The 14,538-nt window shown below is 48.8% G+C and overlaps 1 protein-coding gene and 1 long non-coding RNA gene across 4 annotated transcripts in view; one reads left to right on the top strand and one right to left on the bottom strand.

Annotated features, from left to right (window-relative positions):
• Positions 1–2,021: 2,021 nt before the first annotated feature.
• LOC112427858 (uncharacterized) lies at positions 2,022–8,859 on the bottom strand. Of its 3 annotated transcripts, none has more exons than XR_011610863.1 (4): positions 8,736–8,859; positions 7,946–8,073; positions 4,723–4,950; positions 2,022–3,089 (listed from the first exon to the last, which is right to left on the bottom strand). It is a non-coding gene; the product is annotated as an uncharacterized lncRNA (long non-coding RNA). The 3 variants fall into 3 exon arrangements; XR_011610865.1 differs by having other exon boundaries at positions 2,022–3,007; XR_011610864.1 differs by lacking the exon at positions 4,723–4,950 and having other exon boundaries at positions 2,022–3,007.
• LOC105488733 (TUB bipartite transcription factor) overlaps positions 8,854–14,538 on the top strand; it is an 84,962-nt gene continuing 79,277 nt past the window's right edge. The window contains exon 1 of the mRNA XM_011753081.2: positions 8,854–9,149. Within this exon, the coding sequence (XP_011751383.2) occupies positions 8,971–9,149 (179 nt within the window). The 5' untranslated portion in view covers positions 8,854–8,970. The remainder of the gene's footprint in view (positions 9,150–14,538) is intronic.

Below are 14,538 nucleotides of genomic sequence, written 5' to 3'. Positions count from 1 at the left end.
CTCATTATGCAACAGCCACTTTAGCTTCTCAGAATGGGGGTTGATTGCCAGCTCCAATACAGTAACTTTTCTTATCTGATAGTCCACTGGCAGGAGGAGCCCAAAGCAACCCAGCAATAGAGTCAATGGAAAACTTCTCATGTTAACCAGTGGAAGATTGCCCCCTGAGAATCAGGACCTCTGTTGCAATGAAGCCTGCTGCAGAAATGGGAAACACAGTTTCTCCAAAGAGCTGACTGGGGTGATGATGAAAGGGGCCAGTACTATTTCTACCTGTTGGTTACTCTGGCCCTGTGTGTTCCAACACAGCACTGTATATCATCCGACAGTTTAGTGCATACACTACATCTTGGAGTATAGTGACCCAATCCACAGGGTGTCATCCCAAAGCTGGCTCCTTCCCTGGGCTTTAATAAGCCACTCCCACTTTCTACCCCTTGTTTACAAGTAATCCAATATATTAGAAGACCTTTTTTTTTTTTTTTTACAAGACCATTGTCATGATCCTTTATCATAAAATAGACACTTGAGCTGAGAGTTTATTATGCAGGATCCCATGCTGATAAATTAGACACTCTATAAACCACTGGTGAAGCACAACAAGAAATGAAGATAAATCAGAAAAGGTGTCCATCTTTTCTTTGTCAATAAGGACAAACTGCTGCGCGCTCAGGGTGGAAGGAATCTGATGTCATTAACTTATCACCAAGTGCTAGGGCAGTCCCATCAAGGAATGGCACCATAACCAGGATCCAGTCTCTCTGCTGCATTCAGCAGCAGTGGCAGGTAAATAAGCCTTGGTGAGAGGGAGTCCCTGTGGTTGGGCTTTCATCTCTGCCTTGTTCCTGCTGCAGTCATGGGCCCAAGCTTTTAGTTGGTTGAGAATTGAAACTGACTGATATTCACCAGACAAATCCTTCTTCCTACCTGCTCATTGAGTGCCCCCTGCACAGCAGATGCTCTCTGATGGGCATTGACAGGAGGCATAAAGCTCTGCACAGTCTAGTCCCACTCCCATTAGTCCATCCACATGCATCTCCCCTATACTTCCTTCTCCAATATTCCAGTCTCGCTTCACCCAGGCCTGTGACCTCCCAAGTGAGTTGCTCTCCAGTGCCTAGAAGTCCATGTGTACTCTTGCCTCAGGCCATGCCTCCCTACATGCAAAGTGGATGACCAAGTGTACTGCCCAAGTCTTCCCCCTAGGAGGAAGTCCCTCTCCACTCAGCTTAAGAACCTCTCCTGAGTGGGTGTGTAGTACAGCTGGAATTCATTTTTGTTTCACACCACCGTATCCAGCCAACTCCTGCGTACATCAAGCTCAGATTTTTTCCTCCTACAGCAGTGGTGATATGGGACACTCCCACAGGAAGGAGGTTGGAGCAACAGGGGTAGATGACAGAGTTTGAATTGTGTCTTCATGTAGTTTACTTGTGCCTTTTGCACCTGTCTGTATCCAACACCAAGTCATTGTCATCATACTATGAATTGCTAGTTTCTGACTGGTGAACTGGTAAATATAAAACGCCAAGTTCATGCCTGGGTGAATTTATGACTGGTGTCCCAGATTCCTACGGGCAGATCTAGTCACACAGTGTCTTGATGTCCCACATCAGGTATTCCAGCTCTCTTAGGGCCCACAAGCATACTATAAGCTCTCTCTTTGGAAATATGAGTAGTTCTCTGCTGCAGAAGGCAGAGTCCAGCTCCAAAGCTAAAAGGTCCACATAACTTTCCAGAGACTCAGCACAGGGCTGTTATCTAACACAGATACCTCCGGCACTATTGGACTTTCAGGTCATCAAACCCAAGAGTCGGGGCAGCCAGCACCTCAGCTTCAATCCCACTGAAGATGCCTTTCTTGCCTTAGTCCACTTATAACTTAAATAAATAGCATAACATCTGGCCTCATATAATAAATATATTTCAACCTACGTCTCTGAGCCTCCTGACTCTCAAACAACTGCCAAGGTAGTTTCTTTCTTAGGTTGGGTTTGCAGAAGTAGACACTGAAACAAACATTCATATTCAAGTGATTTATTAAGAAAATGCCCAATGGTGTGATAGTAAATGAGTTAACAACTGGCTCTATGGAAAGAAAATAAATAAGCTTGATAAATAAATCAAGCATTCAACAATTTCCACAAATACTCTATAGTGAGTACTTCCACCATGACCACTTTAAAGCTACCAACAGGATATCTCTGAACATGGAGTTGGGAAGAGTTGCTAACAATCAACTCTTGGAACTGGCCAGTGTCAGCACATCACTGAAATGCTGCTAGGGAGACAAGTAAAGGAGTGGGTGTAGGAGGACAAGAAAAAAAAGGAAGTCAAGCAAGAGAGTGATTTCAGGCAAAGTCTCATAGAGGTTAGAGTCAACACCATCCTACAAGGAAACTCTGGAGTACAAGCTACACCTCAACGTTGTCTACACGCAAGGCAAAAATGCCTCACTCTCTCGCTCCTGCACTGTCAGGCTTAGGCAAGGGCCATCCCAGCGTGGAGGTAGATCCTAGGTACCTATGGCTCTTTTTAAAGGTGAGCAAATTGGTTCCAGCTGTGTGAAGGCAGAGAAGAGGTGCAGGTGCTTGAGTTTTGGGGGCCCTTGGAATATTCTGACTGATGAGTGTTTTTGTATGCCTGGGTCCTTGGGAGAGGCTGTATCAGTTTGACCAGGTAAGTTTACCCTAATAAAATGACTTATGATGAACTCTTAGTTTTGCTCTGGGGGTAGGGGGAGAAGGAGTTATTGGGGCAGCTGAGGCCAGTTACACAGGCTTTGCATGTCTTCATGACTGACTCCTCATTAAGAGCTTTGGACACCAAGGCTTGGGTGAGCTTCTCCAACTGGCAACACCACCATGTGTTGTCACACACTGTTGCTGGGTGAATGAAGTGAGTCCTCATGCAACTCCACTGGGAGGGTTCACCTGGAAGCTTGTGGTTTCTCCTGGCTTTGCCCCAAAGCCTTTCTTCTTTGCTGACTTTACTTTGTATCCTTTCACTGTAATCCCAGCACTTTGGGAGGCCGAGGCGGGCGGATCACAAGGTCAGGAGATCGAGACCACAGTGAAACCCCGTCTCTACTAAAAATACAAAAAAAAAAATTAGCCGGGCGCGGTGGCGGGCGCCTGTAGTCCCAGCTACTCAGGAGGCTGAGGCAGGAGAATGGCGGGAACCCGGGAGGCGGAGCTTGCAGTGAGCCGAGATCGCGCCACTGCACTCCAGCCTGGGCAACAGCTGAGACTCCGTCTCAAAAAAAAAAAAAAAAAAAAAAAAAAGAGATAATGGTGAGTATAACAGCCATCTCTGAGACCTGTGAGTTATTCTAGTGAATCACGGAGACTGAGCTGGATCTTGGAGACACTGACACAGAATCCTTTCACCATAATAAATTACAGTCATAAATACAACTCTGTGCTGAACCCTGTGAGTCCTCCTAGTGAATCATCAAATCTAGGGATGGTTTGGGGGACCCCCGACTCTCCATTTCCTAAACTGCTGATAAAGAGGGATTTTTGTGTCATCCTGCTACCTAGAGAAAGGAAAGTATCTGATCCCTGATCATCTTCTCCATAGAACTACCTTGTCTCACCTGGTCCTCATTGGCATGCCGTTACCTCTACTCACGTTTGCCATCCCGGAGTCATCTCTCTACTCACCTGGCTCATGTACTTTGCATCTTCCTCACCCAAACATTGAAGCCCATTTGGGTCCACCTGTCCTCTTATCCCTTTAATCAGCCTCATGGGCAGCCCTGAACTTTCTATGGCATTTTCTGACACCAAGCTAAGGAAATGAAAGGCTGTGAGGGCCCTGCCTTTAGGACCATTAGCGTTTGTTGACTGGCCCACCTCTGGCTCCATGCTGGAAGCAGAGCACCTGCAGGACCCCCACAGACTTCCCTGGGGCTTCTATTGCCCCAGCTCTTCCTATATGCTGCCTTTTATTATTTACATCATTATAAATATTTGTGGCTTCAGAAAGAATGTGATTTTCTTTCTAAAGTTACCTGAGTAACTCTCTCTTAATACTTACTTGAATTAACTGCCCATCTATTTTCAGATTTAACTGTTTAAAAGTTCTTAGTAATTGATACATCAAATTAAAAGCTCTTACGATTATACAGATTGCAGCATACAGCCATGCAACTATAAATAGATATAGTAGAATTTCAACTTACAAAGCACTTTGGAGGCCCAGGCAAGCGGATCACCTGAGCTCAGGAGTTCGAGACCAGCCTGGCCAACATGGTGAAACCCTGTCTCTACTAACAATACAAAAATTAGCCAGGCATGGTGGCAGGTGCCTGTAATCCCAGCTACTCAGGAGATTGAGGCAGGAGAATTGCTGGAACCTGGGAGGCAGAGGTTGCAGTGAACTGAGATTGCGCCATTGTACTCCAGCCTGGGTGAGAAGAGCGAAACTCTGTCTCAACAACAATAACAACAAAAACAAAAAACCAGAAATTTACTTCTCACAGTGTGGAGACTAGGCAGTCCAAGATCAAGGTGCCAGCACCATTCAGTGCCTGGTGAAGGTCTGCTTCCTAGTTCATAGATGTTGGTCTTCTCACTGTATCCTCACTTGGTGGAAGGCCTCACTTCTCAGGCCTCTTTTATAAAGGGGGCTAATCCCATTTCCACCCTCATGACCTAATCACCTCCCAAAGGCCCCACCTCCTAATACCATCACTTTGGGATTTAGTTTTCAACATACTGATCTGGTGGAGACACAAACATTCAGTCCATAGCAGGAGTGATTAGATTGCAATGTGGTTATTCAGATGGGCTTCTGAAGATGATGCCACCCTCTGTGAGTGTGAGAGTAGGGATGGACCATCAATTGGTGAGGCCATTCAAGGTGCTAGTCATCTGGATATGAAGCTTGTCTCTCAGAATAGAAATGAGCTTCTTCACCTCTTGACTTTGGGCTTTGTCAGGATATCTAGGAAAGAAATCTTGTAGTAAGTCCACATTTTGGAATCAGAGTATAGATATCTGCAGATGGCCAGTGGAATGGTGCAGGGTCCTGGGCCCTGCATTTATACATTTCATGTGACAACTCTCTTTATTTTCCTGAATCTTTCCTCTAAAATTAATGAAGCTAGCCCTTCCTAGCTGCACTAGAGGAACACAAGGATTATGCTAAAGGGAATGTTAAACACAGAATATTAAAGGGAAACCACTGCTCCTTGGGGTAAAACATGGTGGTGGCAGTGGGGATGGAAACTAAGAGGAAAGGGTGGGTTTTAGGAGCACATTCGTTCTAGCTAGCAGAATTTTTTTTCCCCCAGAGTTTTACTGTGGAGATAATGGACCATGTTTTAGCCTGGGAAGTGGTTTCTCTTTATAACTTTCCATCTCTGCTGCAACAAGGGATTTTTCCTTCCAGGTTTCATTCTCTGAGGACATAGACTCCCAGGTCCCTTTTCCTCATTTTGCCATGGTGGGTCCTTGGTCCTAGGTCCTGGTTTTGGGTTTCTTCATTGCTTGTTTGCTTACTGAAGAGTAGCCAGACCCCTAATTCCAGGACCACTGGCCTCACATCTTCACATCTGAAGCTTCCAGCCTTCTAAGGTTACACTTTCCTTTAAAATCCAGATAGACTATCTCTAGCTTGTCTCTGTTCATCTGGGGAAGTCTAGTATGCTCACTGACATGCCCAGGGATTCTCGGGAAGGGGCCTGCCCTCCTGGTCTCCTCTGCATGTGCATTCCTGCTCCTAACTTCTCAGTCTCCAACAAGCTGCCAGGGTTGCCATCCTCCTACTCCACTTTATCCCACAAAGTGTCCCACTGTGGACAGTGCCCCACCTTCTGCATACCCTAAGCACCATTCATAGGAGGTGGTGGTATATACACACCAGACTTTTTCTGAAAGTTTGGAGGTAATAGAGCAGCACCAAGGAGCAGGAACCAACTTAAAATAGAACATTAGACATCCCCATTCCTCGAGTTCCTTGGCCATTCCTACCCTCAGAATTTCTCACCTTTCCTTCTTAGAGTCTAGCTTTCTACCATTTCATCTTCTTCTTACTCAAGCTTTTCTCCTGTATCCTCTCTTCTCCCAGTTCCAATCTTACCCCTACCACTCATCATTTAGCTACAAGAAGATAACTCCTGAATTCCTGTTGCTCCTCTGTGCAGAGCAATCCAGTTTCCTTGTTGCAGCTCTTCTCTGCAGATGAACTGGGACCCTTCCTGTCATAACCAAAGGGCCATGAGTCAGCTTTCAAGGAAAAAGTACCAGTTCCTCTGAGCTGAATTCGGCCTGCCTGGTTATCTATGGTGTAAAACAACAACCGTTTCATAGTGTTCAGATTCTCTGGGTCAGGTCAGGGCAGAGCGAGGATGAGCTGTCTGTCCTTTGTGATGTCTAGGGCTCAGCTGGAAGGCTCAAGCAGTTGGGGATGACTTAAAGGGCTAGGGGCTGTAATCATCTGAAGGCTTCTTCAGTCCTATATCTGGTGTCTGGCTGTGGGGACTTGAAGGCTGGCCTCAGCTGGGACTGTCAATTGAAGCACCCACATATGACCTTTCCTTGTAGCTTGGGCTTTCTCACAGCATGGCAGCATCACAGTAGTCAGACTTCTAACATGTTAGCTCAGGGGTCCAGTGAACAGGGGATGTTGAAGGGCCTTTCATTACTTAACCTCAGAAGTTACAGAGCATCCAGATTAAAGGGGAGGTAACACAGATCTTGCTTCTTAACGAGAGGAATGGCAAAGATTTTGAGGCCACACATCCTCCTCCTACAGATTGCTGACGCACCGTTCCTGTCATTGATAAGGGTCAAAAGGTCCTACCTCTATAGCTTTGTTGGGCTCTTCCATCTGCCTAGCCCAGAGTTCTCCTAAGGATGTCTGGGGTGTAGCTTCTCTACAGCTTTCAGCCTTGGTTTGGGACACCTGGCCTTGGACTTCTTGTTTGTACTTCTAGAGGGTATCAGGATTTGGAAGCGGAGGCTATAAGAGACAGTAGCAGGTTTACTGGCTCTTGTAGCTACTGTGGTCTCACCAAGGCAGGCAGCCAGTGCCTAAATGTCAGCCTCAGGAGGCCTCTGTGACTGCTGGTTCTGAGCCAGCATGGGTTGGGGTGGGGGAGCCAGTCCTTTGGAGAAGGGACATCCTTAGGACTTGTTTTATGACATATGGGTCAGGAGCAGTAGCCTCTGGTCCTGCAGTTTCTGTGGGAGACCCCAAAAACTCCCACACATTCTCCAGAGGGGGAAGCTTACCTCTGACCCCTACCCCTAAACAATGAAATAAGGCTTCACACAGTTGCAATAAGTTGATTCTGGAGTTCCAATCCACTACTGCTGAGGTCATGGGTGTACCAAGAGCCTCACCATCAAGATGTGGTTCAGGAATACTGGCTTTTTGGGGGAGTCAGTCCTTGCACACCAGTCTGTAAACTCCACAAGAGACAGTAACAGTGTCTACCTGGTACATAAAGCATTTTGCTCAGTAACTGGCCCTTGGTAAATATTGGTTAATGATGCATTTGAGTAGCTCCATGAACAAGTTGAGTACTTTAGTGGTTATAGATATGGCCGTATTGCACAGAAGTGGCAAACATAAAAGCTATAAGGCATGTAAGTGAGAAAAGCTGGCCGGTTAGGGGCAGAGGCTTATAGAACAACATATTCCCTGCTCCCGGTGCAGAGGACAGCCACTTCTGCGCTCTATGCCTGCCATGCTGAAGACAGGCCCAGCACTGGCAGACATTCTTAGTTTTCAAGAGAGGATAAAAAGCTAGCTCTATTAAATCTCCCAATTTTTAAGTGTTGTCAATTTATTCAATGAAAAGTATTTTTTTCCCCTGTGATTGCGGGCTGGATGCAACAGGTGCACTGCCAGTTGCAACCTCTGTAACCCATAGGGTTAACTCTAGTTCACAGGAGTTGTCAGGATCCTTGGATTAGTGTAGCGCAAATCCTACCTTCCCCTCCTCGCACTCCAATCTCCTGGGAACGTCGGCACCTTCACCCCGACCCTGACCCTGGCGTGAAGTTAGCCAGCCACCCCACAGCAACTGCCCGAAAGGTCCTTCTTAGGCTCTTGTGACCTCTGCAAGGAGATTATACCTGTAAATCCCTAAAGCCATCAGCCTAAGGTGGGGGAAGGGAAGGGACTAGGGGCCCCTGGCAGACAAAAAGGTGCGAGCTGGCTCTCCCTGCCCCACCCCGCCCCACCCAGGCGTGCCTTCTCGCCATAGCCTTCCCTGGGTCACTGTCAGACAAACTCTCCCCCGGCTGAGCCAAGACACCCGGACTTTTCACAAAGGATTTTCAGTAGTAATGAAGAGAAAGCACAAAGGGACATAAACAGAACGAGGTGGCCTAGAAATGGGAGTGTTTACAGAGCTTGGTCTTCGGAACCCAAGAGGGCCGTAATAGACCAGATAGCAGGGCCGAGGAGGGAATCCACCCATGAGAGAGGGAGGGAGTACTGGATTTCCATTCTCAGCAAGGAGGGAGGCAGTTTGAAGAGAGGAGGGGACGGTGGTTTCAAGACTTCCACCCGGGGGAAGAAGGGGCGGGGAGACGGCGAGAATCTAGGAAACTGGGGGATGGCTATTTCCATTCCTGAGAAGGGGGGAACTTGATTGTGGAGACTGGCTGAAGACTCCCACACCGGAAAGGAGGGCGCCTCTGCAGAAGGGCCCCGAGTGGCGAGAGCAGATCCGGGACTCCCAACCTAGCAGGAGCCGGAGCAGCCTCTTAGCAAACCTTGTCCCGGGAAGGTTTGAAAGAAGCGGTGCCCTAGTGACGCCGGAAAAGAAGGAGCGGTTGTCATGGCGACGCGGAGCACACCTCGGAAATAAATAAATAAGCAGCCCAGGCTGCCGCAGCCGCGCCCCCGCGGGACCCGAGCGTGGGGGAGGGGGCCTCACGGGCCCGGGTCCCCGCAGTCGCGCGTCCCCGCCATTGGCAGAGCCGGGGGGGGTCACCCCCCGGGGGGCGAATGGTACAGTCCTCCGCCCGCGCCCCGGCCCGGCCCGCAGCTAGCGAGCCAGCCCGGAGCCCAGCGCCTCCGCCGCTGCCGCCGCGGCCGCCCGCGGAGTCCCAAGCGGAGCCAGAGGCGGCGATGGAGGGAGTCAGCAGCCACCGTACCCTGTCCTACAGCCGCTGGAGCTATGACAGGTAGGGCGCCCGAAGGGTGGCCCTGCGTGAGCGCCTGCTGACCCTGGCTCTCCTGCGGGAGAAGCGGGCCTCCGGGGGCGAGGACCGGCGCGAGCGCCCGACTCGCAGGGTGGGCTGGGGCACCCGAACCCTCGGGCATCCGGGACCCAGAGCCTCGGGTACGTGCAGCGGAGCTCAGACGAGGGTAGTGTCCCCACACCCACGGGACAGAGCTGTCGGAGGAGGGCACGCAGCCACTGGGACTAGAGAGCTGTCACCTCTGCCCCCACCCCGGCTGCCCCGCCAGGGTCGCTCCGCCGGGGGACCCCGAGAAAGGGCGCTGAAGGGGGCGCCGGGAGGGGCGGGGCAGGGGCCGGGGTGGGCCTCTGGCAGGCGGGGCGAGGAGGGGCGCCTTCGGCTCTGGGATGCGGCCGCCGGGGTTTACGTCCCGCTGGCCCTCCGCAGGGACCGAGGCTGGCCCCGGGCGGAGTGCCCCGCTGGCTGCCCGGTACACGCGAGCCGCTGCCTGTTCCGGGCTGGGCGAGATGGCAGCCCCGGCCGGCTGTCGGGGCGCAGGAGCGGCGCCCTCGTGTTGCCAGGCTCAGCGCCCGCCCCGCGGGAATGGCGAGCGGCTGCCGGCGTGGGAGGTTTGGAGCTGCGCTCCCCACGCACTCGTCCTGGAGGAAGGAGTCATCCTCCCTGGCGAAATGAAAAAAGTAAGAACGGAGTGAGTTGGTCATAAAGCCGAGTAGATTTATTCCTAGGTTATGCCCGTTCTACCTTTTGTTGGTGTGTTAAATGCCACCCCTCCATTTAAAATAAAACCATGATGATAGTAGATAGTAGTTTTTTTCTTTGTTTTTAAGTTTCGTACCGCATATCGATCTGCAGAATTCTGGAGTTAAATTTCCTGACCCATGACCCTAGATGGTGAGGGCTGGAAGAGAAATTTCATTTACTGGGCTGCTCTCATCTCCATGACGTCCTGTTCCTGTGCTCTCCTTCCCTTCACTCTGCCAAAAACCTCCCCGCAACTTTGACAGCCCTTGTTTGCCTAGATTCAGAGGAACAGGTGTCCCTTCTGCCTAAGGCTAGTTCCCCTAGGACCCCTCCTCACCTTCCCTGAGTCTCGCCCCGTATTAATCCCATCTGTCTCCTCCATCTGCACCTTCACCTCTTTACTGGTGATCTCTCTTCAGCCTGTAAACTTATTAAGGTTTGTCTTGTCTCCTTCCTCGAGATGGGCCCAACTGATCCACGTCTGTTTTTTTTTTTCCTTTCATTGCCTTCTTTGGGGAAATGTATCGTCTGAATTGGTTAATTCTGTTTCTTCATCAACCCTTCCTTGCACAGCCCTAGCAAATCTCCTGTCCACCTCATGAGTCCAGTGCACCTCCCTTTTTGAAAAGTGGTGCTCTCCACGGAGAAGAACTCTAACATTACTGGAATATTAAACTTAAAATAACAAAACCTACAAATTTTGGTTCAGATCCCAAATCCACACATTCATTCATTTATTCAACAAACATGTATGGAGTGCGAACTATATCCTGCGCCCTGGAAATAAGGCGATAAAAAGACAAAATTTCCTCCCGGAGATGAGCTCACAGTTTAGATTCTGTTAGAAGTAAGCGGGCCGGGTGCGGTCGCTCACGCCTGTAATCCCAGCACTTTGGGAGGCCGAAGCGGGTGGATCATGAGGTCAGGAGATCGAGACCACGGTGAAACCCCATCTCTACTAAAAATACGAAAAATTAGCCGGGCGTGGTGGTGGGCGCCTGTAGTCCCAGCTACTCGGAAGGCTGAGGCAGGAGAATGGCGTGAACCTGGGAGGCAGAGCTTGCAGTCAACCGAGATCGCCCCACTGCACTCCAGCTCGGTCTCAAAAAACAAAAACAAAAACAAAAACCAAACAAAAAACAGTGGCATATTCCAAAGGTCTAATACATACATGGGAGAAAAACTTAAAGTTGAGCTAATTCCATATAGTAAACAATTTTTCTCTGCAAAAGCAAACATATAAAGGCAGAAAGACTTTGGAATTAGATAACCTGCATTCAAATCCTGACTCTGCCTAGCTAACTTTGGACAAATTACTTCTCCCTGGGCCACAGTTTCTTGGGGAAGTGTTATGAGTATTAAATGAGGTAATAGGCCTGGCGCAGTGGCTCATGCCTGTAATCCTAGTAGTTTGGGAAGCTGAGATGGGCAGATTGCTTGAGATCAGGAGTTTGAGACCAGCCTGGCCAACATGGTGAAACCCATGTGTACTAAAAATACAAAAAAAACCATTAGCCAGGCATGGAGGTGCACACCTGTAATCCCAGCTACTTGGGAGGCTGAGGCAGAAGGATCGCTTGAGCCCGGGAGCTGGAGGTTGCAGTGAGCCAAAGTTGTGCCTGGACGACAGAGCTAGACTCTGACTCAAAAATAAAAATAAATAAATGATGTAATAAATATAAAGGGCTTATCATATTGCCTGGGACTTAGTAATCATGCAATAAGTGGTATAAATTGCTGTTTTATTAATGCATATTGTAAACGTTTCTGGAACTCTAGTCTTCCATAGAAGCTTAGTTTGAAAATCTTGGCCGGATGCAGTGGCTCACGCCTGTAATCCCAGCACTTTGGGAGGCTGAGACAGGCAGATCACGAGGACAGGATATCGAGACCATCCTGGCTAACACGGTGAAATCCCGTCTCTACTAAAAATACAAAAAAGTTATCTGGGTGTGGTGGCAGACACCTGTAGTCCCAGCTACTGGGGAGGCTGAGGCAGGAGAATGGCGTGAACCCAGGAGGTGGAGCTTGCAGTGAGACGAGATCTCGCCACTGCACTCCAGCCTGGGCGACAGAGCGAGACTGTCTCAAAAAAAAAAAAAAAGAAAGAAAGAAAGAAAAGAAAATTATTTTTCTGCTTTCAGACCCCTACATAAAGACATTTTCTGGGTTTCTGTCTTCAGTACTCTTTTTTTTTTTTTTTTTTTGAGACGGAGTCTCACGCTGTTGCCCAGGCTGGAGTGCAGTGGCGCGATCTCGGCTCACTGCAAGCTCCGCCTCCCGGGTTCCCGCCATTCTCCTGCCTCAGCCTCCTGAGTAGCTGGGACTACAGGCGCCCGCCACCGCGCCCGGCTAATTTTTTGTATTTTTAGTAGAGACGGGGTTTACACTGTGGTCTCGATCTCCTGACCTTGTGATCCGCCCGCCTCGGCCTCCCAAAGTGCTGGGATTACAGGCTTGAGCCACCGCGCCCGGCCCTTCAGTACTCTTTTCTTCTCACTCTGATAATCTCAATACCTGGGGAGCTATGTGAAGAAAACAACTCACCTGGCCCTTGTCCAAACTAACTGAATCAGAATATCCGGGGGTAGAACCCTGGGCTCAATGTTTGTTTAAAACTTCCCAGGTGATTGTGATGCAGCTGGTTTGGCTACTCTCCAAAACCACTCGTTCATACCACTTCCTCTATTTCCTAATCAGTACTTTTTTTTAAGACATAAAAATTGAATTATTCAAACAATTACAAAATAATCAAGCTGTTAAAACCATTACACAAGCAACACATACGTTGGGTACACCGTATTAAAAGTGAAAATCTGTGTTCTGCTGCCCTCATCCCCATCCTGACTCTACAAGGAATCATTGTTAATAGTTAACTTTCACTTTCCAGCACTGTTCTCTGGTTTCTGCCCCCCTCACATCTTTGAACCTGGAAAACACCTCTCCTTCAAGTCCTCATCCAAATTGACCTCTCCTCCATGTGTTTATGTAAGCTGTTGTCCCCCTTGCTTCTGGGCCATGTGTGTATCAGTTATCTATTGCCATGTTAACAAGTCACTCCTAAACTTAGTGACTTAAAATAACAACTGTTTTGGCCGGGCGTGGTGGCTCACACCTGTAATCCCAGCACTTTGGGAGCCTGAAGTGGGCAGATTACCTTAAGTCAGGAGTTCGAAACCAGCCTGGCCAACATGGTGAAACCCCGTCTCTACTAAAAATACAAAACTTAGCCGGTTGTGGTGGCACACGCCTGTAATCCCAGCTACTTGGGAGGCTGAGGCAGGAGAATTGGTGGAACCCGAGAGGCGGAGGTTGCAGTGAGTGTAGTAGAGATCATGCCACTGTATTCCAGACTGGCCAACAGAGCGAGACACTGTCTCAAAAACAAACCACACACACAAAACACACAAACAAAAACAAAACAACAACAGAAAAAACAACTGTTTGAGTTAGCACAATATTCTGTGGATCAGCAGTTTGGGCTGGGCTTAGATGGGCAGTTTTGTGGTCTGGGCCAGGCTCAGCTTTTCTGGGTTGGGCTTGCTCACATATCTGGTGCTCTGGCTGGGAAGCCTAGAGCAGCTGGGCCCTCTCCCTATATGCCTTCTCCTCTTGCAGCAGGCTCACTCAGGTTTGCACACATGGTGGTGGAAGGGAGTCCAGTGAGAGAGCAGAAGCTGCAGGGTCTCTTGAGGCCTAGGTTTAGAACTTGCACATCACTCGCCACATTGTAGTAGTCAAAGTAAGTCAAAATGCCAGCCCACATTTCAGGGCTGGGGAAATAGGCCTTACCTCTTGAAGGCAGGAGCTGAAAACCTATGGCCACTTTTCCAACCTACCAAAATATGATGCCTACATTTTTTAAATTTCTGGCTCCTCTTAGGTCCCCACTGTCCACCTCTGAGCACGTGCCAAAGTGCTCGTCTTTTCCATTTCACTCTGTTCCATTCTATTTTCAGGCTACACCCTGGTCTCAGTTATCAACACAATGCTTCTAACACAGCAATCTATATCTTCAACTGCAGCCTTTTTGCCAAGACTTAGTCCCACATCTCTAAATGCCTGTAGACTTCTCCATCTAGATATTCAGCCAACAGCTTTAACGCAATAGGTTCAAAATCAGACCCTTCACTGATAATTGTATTCTCTAGCCAGCATCCGCAAGCCAAATGGACTCCTCAAAACTTGGACATTGACCTTGAACTCTCCAAATCTTATCTATACCACTGATTGTTATGAAGATAAAAGCAAAAGATCTATGTAAAATGACTGGCATAAAGTAGGTATCATCGAGTCCATTGTTTTCCACAGCTTGGCACCCCATTAACCATTTTGTCTCCACTCAAGCTTCAGTCGTTATCCTCAAAGGCTTCAGTGCCTTTATCAGTGACCAAACTAGCACTTTTCACTCACAGTTTCTGAACCTTCCCAATCTAGACACTTCTCTTCAGTTATTCACAGGATAAATTCCTAGATGATGACAGCTGGAATTGCTTCACTTCTAATCTCATACACATGAATTGCCAACTCTCTGACCTCAGGCATGTTCCTTATACATTGCTCCTGCCCTACCATGAAGGTGTCGGCCTTCGTGGCCTACCAGCCTTTTTCTTCTGGCCTACCAACCTTT

This window comes from Macaca nemestrina, chromosome 12 (genome assembly GCF_043159975.1).
Source record: "Macaca nemestrina isolate mMacNem1 chromosome 12, mMacNem.hap1, whole genome shotgun sequence".
NCBI classification, from domain to species: domain Eukaryota; kingdom Metazoa; phylum Chordata; class Mammalia; order Primates; family Cercopithecidae; genus Macaca; species Macaca nemestrina.
Note: the sequence above shows the minus strand (reverse complement) of the source record. Positions and strands in the feature narration are given on the sequence as shown.